Source organism: Bombus pyrosoma, linkage group LG6 (assembly GCF_014825855.1).
Source record: "Bombus pyrosoma isolate SC7728 linkage group LG6, ASM1482585v1, whole genome shotgun sequence".
Lineage (NCBI taxonomy): Eukaryota > Metazoa > Arthropoda > Insecta > Hymenoptera > Apidae > Bombus > Bombus pyrosoma.
In genome coordinates, this window is record NC_057775.1 from 9,821,550 (window position 1) to 9,833,097 (window position 11,548).

The window sequence follows — 11,548 nt, forward strand, 5'->3', positions numbered from 1 at the left end:
TTTAGTGGTTTCCTGATAGAATTACAACGTTCTGTTTTCATACGAATATCGCGCACAATGATCAATACAACGTAACAAAATATAGTAAAGTACATCTTAAATAAATAAATATATAACATATATATACAAGTTTCTAACTGTTAAAACACACTAAATGTTAATTATGGTCACTATGTTCAGTAATTGTTTTTAAATACTTAGGAGGAGATTCTGCAATCGGATAATCTTTGTACGAGGTTCAAGGCATCTGATCGAATGAAACTATGGAAATCGATGCAACATCGTTCACGCTCTCATTTGTTAATCGAAGTTAGCGAAAAGCAAATAAGCGAAATCGGAAAAGCAGACAGTCTAGCGAACCTATCAATAAGCCACGGTAAAAACCAATCAAGAACAGAGATTTCTGGAAATTCCGGGAAGTTTCGGAAGTTCAATAACATCCGGCTTATCCACAAAATTCATCCAGTAACCGTAATCGCGTAGACTTTTGCTGACTTTAGGAAGCATCATGCTGCGAGGACATCTCAACTCTATCGAACTGTTTCGAGGGTTCTTCATCCCCCTTTTCAAAAGAAATCTAACCGTAGGCAAGTCATCTTGAATATGATTATATTTATATTCCTTATATGTTACATTGTATTCTATCGTACACTGACATCAGTCATAATTTTCGCGTTGATGTGCAGTTAACCTGTTAACCGTGCCGTTTCATCGTCGGTAGTCGACGAAAATTTAGAAACGAATCGACAAAATCAATAAAATTTAGAGCGTTAGATTTATACAATAAAATAATTCATACGACTGTGTCTAATATAATAGCGCAATTTTGTATATTTTCTGTAAAATAAACTTTATACGTACAGTATCGATCAAATATGCTGAAGAGAAAGATGCAAGAAAAGCAGATGGAATGTTCTCTTGGCTAAAGGACTTCCTCAAACCAGGTAACAGATCTAGTTTTCTATTAATTAAACCTCGACGTATCACTCTAACACTACCCAACGATTAAATCAAATTACTTGTCGGACATCCTCAAATTCACGTGTCCTAACGACGTATACTTGAATCGATAGTTGCGATCTCAGCGCTAATGTAACGCTTTGTAGACTATAGGGTCGACGAAATAGGATCATTGCCCGAGTATTTGAGGGTTAAACAAACGGTAATTAATTTCAAACTCGAGGATAAGGACGATCGAAAGATCAATGCTGTCGAAGAGTCGCATAAAAACCCAGAGCTTCGCGAGAATTCTTCGGCAGAGGTCGTTGGATATCAAATGGATATCGACGAGAATAATACGACCACGGATTCAAAGCCTGATAAAGAAACGGATGAAGACGAAGATTCAGATTCTATATCGGCAAGGATGTTAATGGAAGACAGTGTTACCGATGACACAAATCCAAAACGGGATCGTCAATCGCCACTCGCGCGCCACGGTCTTCTAACTCTGACCGATCTCCTGAATCGTCCAGTCCGGACGATCGTAAGCTGCGCCCCCAGGAACACGAAGCCACCCATTAGAGAGCCAAACATGCCTGTGAAACGGGACAAAAAGGACGAGAAGAAGGATAAGAAGAAGAAGAAGCCAGTGATACGTATGGAGGGTGGGGTCTCGAAAAACTGTCGCAAGGAAGCCACCGCGGATGCTACGAGTAATCTGCACAATAACATGGACGTGAACTTTCAATGGGGTACCAGTCTCGCCGAGGAGGTGGACACGAGTCGGCAGTTGGAATCGAAACAAAATTTGAACAACCGTATGCAACAAATGGAGAACGTGAATTCGTACGTTGGAGACTCGAATTACTCGAGTGATCAAGTTTCTTCCACCTACGACGTGAACGCTATCCACACAATGAGAAACTTGCAGCTGACGATGAACTCTGCGAAAGATTCTGATAAGAAGAACGAAGCAGCTGTCGAATTATCTAACGAAAAGTCGGATAAATCTTCGGAAACGAACGCCACGAATGTTTCGAATGAATTACCTAAAGAAGTAGCGGGCATAGAGTCCGTGAAGAAGATACTGAAAATGTCTCCGATCGTGATGAAGGAAACTAACGTCGACGAGGATTACAACATTCCTGGTAACGCGAACTACGACGTAGAGATCAACGCGTGGAAGGATCTCGTTCTAAAATCCAAAGTGCCTCTGGACCCTTCCAAAGAGGACTTTATCGATTCGGAAAATCCCGAACGTACAGAAACGTTGTCGATCAGACCGGAGCCTCCTGAGCCGAAACTGGATGTACAAGCAATACCAACTACCAGCGACGAGACCACAGCAGAGGAAGAAGATCCGGAGTACGCCAGAGAAATGAAACCTAATATGAACGCAAAAAAAGTCAGCAGCCCTACCGACGTTCAGAAACTGGATATCAAGAAATTGCATACCGAGACATTTTGTTTCTCGAAAAGATACAATAACGGTGGCATCAACGGAAAATTAAAATTCCACAGACCCTTGAGTGTTCTAGATTCGTTGGATAACGATGTGAACTTAGGGACTTTGAATTTTTCAACGAATACCGAAGGTGGTTGGAGAAGTTTCGAGCAGAACGTTTCGGAAAAATCGAGAAGAGTTAATCGCGAACAGACTGAAGATGGTGAACAGAGTAACCTCATGAAGAGTCAAAGCATGGAGGAAAATGTCACAAACGCAGAAAATGTATCGTGGAACGAGAACAATACGGCTCAGGAACAGCAACAAGAAAGAGGGAATTTTGAGCCGCGGGAACAATCAGACGCAGGCACGAATTTTACGAACAGTTTAAATAAAATGGGTGAAAAAGAAATCGACGTTTCTTTCAATCGATCACAAGCAGAGAATCAAGTTGCACGTGAAAATTCAGTGTTCACGTCTTCTCGAAGGGATTCGAGGAAATATGAGACCGATGAATACATAAATGCACAGGCAGATAATTATCAGTCCAACTTAGACTATTCCAATTCCTACGGAGACGACTATTATCCTGGCTACGAGTCCATGTCGTTGGAACCGGCAACAGGTAATGCAATCTTTTTTCATATTTTTCCGATATTAATTTAGTTCTTCGAATATTATGTGCTACTTAAATCTCAATTTCTATCTTTGACTTTTTTGTTAATTATTTTAAAATAATGACATTAATTTCTCATTCGCAAATATTTCTTTCAGAAAGGCAATCTTCCGGACGCAACGAAGAGTCCGTAAGAGACGAACAACAACAAATGGACGACAATAAAGAATTGTTCGTTAAGAGCTCGGGACAAATGGAGAACACAAGCCAATATGTTACGGACAGCAATTATATAAAGATACCCGGTGATCCCTACCCATACAGTCGAGAACACTTCAATAAATGGCGTATGTCCGAGCAACTTCATATCGGTCCCCAAAAAACCACGGAAACCGAAGAGATTTTGAACCCTCCGATTAACTCAAACACTGGCACACGAATCGACACTCAGCAACCTGTTCGAAAAATGTCGCAGGACTCTCGCGTTCGAGGAAAATGGTATAAAAATGTTCATAGCTAAACTAATCCTCGAAAACGTGAAACAAACAGCATAAGAATATTTGGGTTTCGTGAATTCAGGCGTTAATTGATATTGTGAATTAAACTTCTTCGTGTCCAAGATGTTTGTAATATTTGGTAAATATTTTATCACGACTATAATATAAACTAAGAGAAAACTGATGTTCAATATTGTCCATAATATACTGGAATAAGAATAAACGTTGATAAAACAAAAGTTGATGCAAATAATCTGTTCGCCAATGTCTCTTTTATTCAAATTTCGATTTGATATCAGTGATTCATCGTCGATATCTGGATCCTAGACTCATCAGAGGACAAAATCACACTAATATTTAGGACAGCTAATATTTAATTGGCCACGATATATCATAAAATTAGAAAAGAAGCCTTATGACCGACTGTCCACGACCAAAATAAAACGTTCATCGATAGAACAACGATGCATCTCAAAGATATTACCGACAGACTCGTCACGAAGAACCATCGCCACTTCCTGGTGAGTGTTACCAGCGGATCGAAGCTTCGCTCCATGATAGCGAGTCTTCTTTTGTTCCTGTTCGCGATCACGAAGCTCGAGAAAGCGGTCTTGCGAGTAATAAAGTTGTGATACAAAGTGAACGGACAGCACAGCCGATACCTTGGTAGATCGTGATAATTAGCCGCGTAGTGATACACGGATCGGTTAATACCTGAGTAATACTGTGTCCAGGTCGATGTAACCGATCATTACGCGATTTCTTGCGGCAACCTACGCCTAGCGTAAATGATCCTCGACCAGACCCGATCGTAATTAGCCGGACGATCGCGGTATTTGCGATGCATTAGCGCTGAGCATCTTGTGATCGGGTCTAACAAACGCTACCGATCAACGATTAATAACGCGGTCTATGGAGCTCGTTGATAAATAAGAATTCCGAGGAATAAAGTTTCCAACTACATAGTCGAGGGATAAATTCGAGTTTTTAAGGGATTTCATTTTTGCGAAACGACTAGCTCGTAGAGATGGGATCACGAAAGAACTGGATAAATAATAATCGTTAAGAGTTTCGTTTTATTGTTGCTCCAAAGAAAATGGCAATTTTCTGGGGTGGTTATATAGTTCTGTAAACAATTACTTTGTAAAAAGGTGATTGGTTAAACATACGTTATAAACTAAATCCACAAATAGTGAAATTACAGGATTTTGTGCATTACGAAGAATATTTATACTCGTTGATTGTAGTTCATACCTTCCGAAGCTTCTGGATATTATTCCAGGTGGATTTGTTTTCAAGAATATCGTTCTATAATATTTTACCGACTTCTCAGCTACCTTAAAGTCGAAAATTACACCTCTATCGTTATCATCTGTGTAATCAGTGATCATCAACTTTACGCACACGGTAAACGGTTAACCGGTGATTTTACACTCGAAAGCCTTAGATAATAACGACTCTAAAACTCGATTCAAAAGGCTAGGCGACCGTATTTAAAATACACGCTTGAATCGATTAAAACGATTATACTCAAAATTGCAACAGATTATTACAAATGTTTATTTCCTTTCCTATAAAAGAAGTCATCTGTTTCGAACAGAACCTACAAAATCAAACAATCCACCCAGTGAAAATCCACCGAATCCATTAGACTCGGTAGTTCTGTCGAATCCAACGACTCCTTCTAACGATGGATCCTCTTTGGTTGAAGTTGAATCTGGCGAGGTGAACATTGATGTCAATGAAGAGGAAACTGCGAAAAAACGTGGTAAACAGAGAAAAGAATCGACGCACGTTCATACCATTCAACCGGATGTTAATATTCCTCTTGGGTCTTGCATTCCTAACAGTTACGAAAAAAAACGTATGTGTATTTCTATATCGGATCGGAGATCGGAAAAATGAAATATATAGGACAATTTACAAATATTTTATTCTGGCTATGCGCAGACGTCAGCAAGTTGGTCCAAAGTCCTAAAGTCGTGACTTTAAAAAAGATCGAGAGTCCAGTCGAAGAGACAGATGTTCGTACACAGAGAAACAAAGGACTATTATGTATGTAGGAATAAAGATATATACTTGTAAAAAATATTTAACTATCATTGTTCGTTGTTTGTTCCAGCGTTGAAAAAAGAAGATATTCAAAAAATATACGAGCAGAAAAATTATGCTTACCTCCGACCTGAGGAAATGAAACACTTGCGAGTAGCTCCAAAACCAAAACCTCAAGACACGGATTCAGACACGTCCACAGATTCATCTGAATAAAGATATCGAGCAATAATATAAATCACTATGTGTCCCGTGTCTCGTGCATTATAATATCTCATAAATTTCTGAAACATTTAAAGGAACGTTGTTAAACGCTACTAAAAAATTTATTAAACGGTAAATACCTTAAAGTACTCGAACGGTTCCCAAAAGTTATGGATTTAAGTTGGTATCATTGTTACTATTACATCGCAACTGTCGCATAAGTTGGTAACGCTGTTCCCACGATTTCAACCACCAAAATTCAGTTCATTTTTAAACCAAGTGCAACGCGGTTACGCCAAACTGATATCGTATCTTTTTCGGTGACGACGTTCATTAACGCATCATGAACGAAAATACGTAAACACACGTGACTTTCCATTATCTTTATAATAAATCGTTTAGTTCGCGACGCGTCTCGTATCGACAAAAACTCGCTAGACTCGTTAATCGGCCCTCGTCACTGTCCCCTCTTTATAAATCAAACCTAATCTACCGGTGTTCCGAACAAGGAACGCGGAATCTCGAGTGTTTTCGTGGAACGCGTAAATACAGCGAAACAACCGAGACGACCAGCAACCTACTATTCTCGAAAACTTTGTTCCAGTTCAGTGCATGGATAAGCTCCACTTCTCGATCGTTCCCAGCCCATCTAGGTGAGTCTCCCGTTTCCTAAAATTACATATCGTTCGCTCCCGTGGCCGATTAAAAGCAATAAGGGATTCTGGGACCATATCGACGAAATTGCCACACATGGTGTGGTTAGCTCCGCTTAAATGCCTTCTCGATTCGAGAATCGACTAAAACGGCCATCGTATCGAACGTTAATCCAGTCCCGACACACCTGTCGAGAATTGAGCTAAGTGGCGATGAGAGAGGCAAGTAGAGAACGATGATAAGGTTGAAAACGATAGGCTAGATCGTTCGAGATCGGACGCTGTGTAGTTACGTATAGCTTGACCGAGCAAAAATAATGTTTCTAAGATAGATTAAGGACAAAAAATGGCGCTAGATTTCTTTTGTTATATAGTTGATCCAATCGCAGTGTCGCCAATCATACCGCTCTAATGCTGAGGCGAAATCAATTTCTGATGACAGATCATATATGCGTACAAAGAGCAGCATTTCCGCCATTACGACAAATTACGCAAGGTCACGAGCTTTATACTTCGTTTCAATCTATACTCTTTATTTTACATTGGGATTTGCTGGATTAGACTATTAGTTGTAATTTTCACGATACCCTTTAAGTAATCTAGCCAGAAACTCACTCTGTATATCTTCAACTGTGAATAGGCTAATTGTACAATAATGTGAAACTTCTGTGGTCGTAGCCAAGTAAATAAGTGAAAAAAATAAAGAGAAGCTCTTTAAGCAAAAATATATTACTTATGTACGGTCATAAAATAGAAGAAGGGAGGAAAGTACCAACCTAACCCCAACCTTCTTTCTATCTGCTTGGATATGCTGGAAACTCGACATTTGCTCGGTAAAGCAGTAGGTCGAGTCAAATAAGCGAATTGGTCGACGTGTTCGTGCGAACTATCGACCCGCAGCGCAAGATGCGTGCCTACCGGTCACGAACGCATCCGCCCGCTTCTGCCTGGAGGCTGTTATTTCGCCGCCGGGAACGCAGCCATCTCCGAATCGTCTCGGAGCCTATCTAATCATTCAAATCGCGGTAACCCGCCTAATCGCGGTATACGCAACCGCCGCTGCCCATCGGTCTTCCTCTTTGGTTCCAGACCTCGACTTCCACGCCAATAACGCAATAACGCGCCGAGGAATAATGCTAGATTGCCGAGCTGATTGCTCTCTTCTCTCGTGCCGAGGGAACTCGTGCCGCGTAACTCGTTCGCCGTGGATACACGTATAGGTTAAAATGGCAGCTGCGTCGTCGAGAGCGTTTCTGTTCTGCCTGAATTTTTAGCTTTCACTTCCGGTGGAGATGATAGCGTCTCGATGGAAGGTGGACACGACATTTTCGTTTAGCGAAGCGTTTGGTTTATTACAAGCGATAGTAGACAACAACTTTCACAGAAATCGATATAAAGCACGTGTGTAATATTTTGCATTATAGAAATATACAAATTATCTAGCATAGAGTAATGATGAGATCAACGGTAAATAATAATCAGAATCTATTTTATATGTGATTTTCCATTTAAATTCTCACAAATGCCAACTTCAAACAAGACTATTCCCAAGATCGGCTCCATCAATCTTGCTTCCAAAGACCGAAATCCTGTGCTATCGCGAAGAAAACAAAGCACATCAAATCGGCGAGCTCGTTTCTCAAGTGACTTACAAGTTTGGTTGGGTGCAGAAATCGGCTAGAACCGGACCGGTCTGCAGGAGGAAGCGTGCGTAACGTGTCGGAAATTGCCATGGCGCTGGATGTTGTGACGCGTATATACTGTACACGTTCCCCGGGCGGTGGCATGATTACGTGGAAATCAGAAGCGGCGACGTTATCGTTCCGTGATTCGCTCGTCAGGACGCCTCTCGATATACTTTGCTTCTTTATTCGCGCGGTTAACGGCTCCGGGGTAACGAGTTTCGCACGATCGACCGGCGATGATTTCTGCTCGGGGAGGAATCGACGCGGCGCCGCGCCGCGCCGTACCGCGGCAATCAGTCGACGCGAGTCGTTCTCGTCGATTTTTCCAACTAGTCGAACTTTTCATCTCCGCGGGGAGACCGTGCCTGTGCAATCGAACGGAATCGAAGGTACCGTTCGATCCAATTTTTAGGACAATTCGTTGCGCACGCTACGATGCGGAGAGGGAGAAGATAATTGGACGAGGAGATACGCGGTTAAGTAACTACGACGCATGGTAGATTAAGGTTGGGACGTAGATTTGTTACCAGCAGGAATTTCCCTGCTGCGATGTCTATTATTTGAAGCTGTTGGGAAATACATAGCGTTTCGGAGCGATTGAGGCTAATGAATCTAGTAAAATTGAGACGTAAGAAGCGAATTACCGTGCGATAAGATTTACTAACTTGTCTAATTTGCCTGATGTGCCGAAGTTTTTAATTGGGATGTTTATGGACAGACGTAACGAGGCTATATAATGGGCTTCACCCGTGTCTCTTTTTTCTCTGTATCAATCAACCGATATCTCGATTGATTAATTAAGTTAGTTTCTAGAATTCTGAAATGGTCCAAGACGTATTAATTGTAAATTTTTATTTTTAATAGAAAGTCGCGCTTCGTTTCTATATATTTCCAAAGTACTCGGATTATCCGAATTAATTTCAAAGACAAGTGATTGAAGAGTTGAAAAATGTCTTCAATAATTCGATCCCACTTTGAAGTTCTACAATGTCGAATCTCGAAACTGTTCACTATTCGATTCAAACCTGGTTGCAATATACTTTATGCCATCTCAAACAACAGTTACCGGACACGGTCCAGGGGATTGGCATTGGTAGCAGACGTGGTTTTATTTACGACTAGAACCGCTGACTGCTCCGGGTTCGCTCCTCCTTGACCCTCTCTTCTTGTGGTTCGCGCGGGGGTTAGAACGATCCTATCTCTACGGACGTGGCCGCGGATCATTCCCTCGCGGACTGGCTGCACTATAAAAGATCGTCCTATGGTTGTATATTACTCACGCCACCGTGTTTTCACTTGGCACGGCGATCGGCGCCGATATCATAACTCCTTGTCGTACCGTCGTTCATCCAGCAAATCCGCCCGACGACCAGGCCTCCGCCTCGCAGCGATAGCAATCCCGATACCACCGGCAGCTCTGCAACGCGAGGACGAATATCGCGATTAGATTAAATTTTCATCGTGCTTCACAACCTCGCACGCCTTTCCTCGGTTAAATATTTAAATTCGGGCATACGTATGCTTGGATATCTGAGAGATGCTGATACAAATCAAAACAATCTTATGGTTTTTCGACGATTTGGGATAGTGGTATTAGATCTTTAAATTCAATCTAACATATAATCGAAGATTTGCGGCCTGTGTCATTTCGATCGATATAACGAAGAAACTTTCGATTTTTAAGAGACACGTGTTGGATATGAGTGAAAGAAACGCGATAGTATTTTTCAAGTTTCCCTTTCACATTTTTCTTCAAATTCGCGTGAGGTTGGAATTGTTTGATTGCTTTTTGTGCGTAGAAAATATAGACAGCCCAATAGACTCGTCTTTTTCATAGCTCGGCATCCAACTTGAACAGCGAGTACATGGCTAGCCGATAATCCATGACGATGCGATTATTCCCGGCGAGACACCGAAATAGATGGTTTACAGCCTCCCTTAAATACGTCAACGTTTACACGCGAATTCCCGAAAGTAAATCGACGAAGAATGTTTTCGCAACGACGCAGGTGGTCACGAGGCGAAGCCAACTCAAACGCCGAAGGCGACCTACCGAAATCGCTTGGTTATTATTAATAACGCGAAACCAGCTTTATTTTCGATGTCTCAGTCTTCTACACGCATCTTTATCAAAAAGTCATAATATTGACTTATTAACGTACAAGACGCATTCTAAATTATTAATACGTACGACGCTCGAGATGCGATCGTGTCATGGAGTTAATCGTCCCTGTGATTTGTAAATATTTGGATAAGTGAAACGAAGCGATAGATTCTTCGTGCTTCTCGTTCCACGCGAGTCTTTGATTTTAGAACGCGTATGAGACTTCTTGTATAGTTTCGTGCTAGCTGTGTTCGATTCGTTGAACGAGTTTCCGATCTGTGACAAGTCTCACGATTTCTTTCTTCAACTTTCTTCAAACGAGCAAAGAGGCAAACTACCCGTAAAATAGAAACCATCTTGGCGAGTGATCTCGAGGACCGGGTACGAACACGTCTCAGAGCAAACGGGTGCAAGTCACCCCGCGATCATTCGGCGCAGCGTTCCAGCGGCGCGGTGCTCGTAGTGACATCACAAAAAATCACGGTGCCGCTTTCTGGCCGGATATCTTTCAATTACCCGTTAATATGATAGGCGGCGGGCTATGTTGCAAGTCACCGGCACGTCGTTGCCCGCAGCACGCAGCCGGGCCGCCGCGTGATTAATCGACGTCAACCACAGGCTTCGGCGCGCAAACCTCCGCGGGGAGAATCGTCCGACGCGTTGACACGTCGTCGATCCGTGGATTTGCGCCACATCGCGGCCTCCGACCACCCCCATGCGGGACCGTTCGATCGAAACGTCACTCGCGAACCGAACAGCATTGTTTCTGTCTGAGCCGTGATATGCTTCAAGAAGCCTACCGAGGGTGAGACGGGCGATTGATAAATGACTCTTGACTTTCTCCGATTTTTACGGGTTTTGTATCGCTGAGAGATTAAAAATGTTTTAAGTAACAATTTAAAAATTCCGCGAACTACGATCCTAACGATCTGGAGGCGTGTTTAATGTTCGATAAGATCACACACGCTATCGGCTAATGTGTTATATTCTTTTAGCAAAGTGTTCCAAGATCAACACTTTCGTGTCTTGGACTAATTTCGTATCTAAGTATAATAGCATGGCGATAAATAATAACATATAGTTCAAAAGTGCTTTGTTCAGAGTTATTTGTCGAAACGATTAGCGGCGAAGTATGTATTTACATTGAGAGCCCCGTCTCTGTTTAATATATAGATAGATGAAAAAGCGCGACGAAAATAATTTCTGAAGACTGAGTTTAATTTTAACTCTAGAGACTAATTGGCCAAGTGACCTTTCTAAAATTGATCTTGACTGCTCTAGTTTCTGAAATTTTCTTTCTGCCGTCAGCGTGTGTATGGCGCTATTAGCCAGGTCGTTTGATACTTTATTA

The 11,548-nt window shown here is 41.9% G+C and overlaps 1 protein-coding gene across 1 annotated transcript; it reads left to right on the top strand.

Annotated features, from left to right (window-relative positions):
• Positions 1-508: 508 nt before the first annotated feature.
• Positions 509-3,522, top strand: LOC122568260. Its single transcript, XM_043727808.1, has 4 exons — positions 509-587; positions 864-944; positions 1,107-3,011; positions 3,161-3,522. The coding sequence occupies exons 1-4, from the start codon at positions 509-511 to the stop codon at positions 3,520-3,522; spliced, it is 2,427 nt and encodes an 808-aa protein (XP_043583743.1).
• Positions 3,523-11,548: the final 8,026 nt, after the last annotated feature.

Excerpts from the sequence above, each read along its gene's own strand:
- LOC122568260 (XM_043727808.1), top strand. The coding sequence starts at position 509 with ATGCTGCGAGGACATCTCAACTCTATCGAACTGTTTCGAGGGTTCTTC. Across the intron at positions 588-863 it reads CAAAAGAAATCTAACCGTAG|TATCGATCAAATATGCTGAA; the intron begins GCAAGTCATCTT and ends TTATACGTACAG. Across the intron at positions 945-1,106 it reads AAAGGACTTCCTCAAACCAG|ACTATAGGGTCGACGAAATA; the intron begins GTAACAGATCTA and ends AACGCTTTGTAG.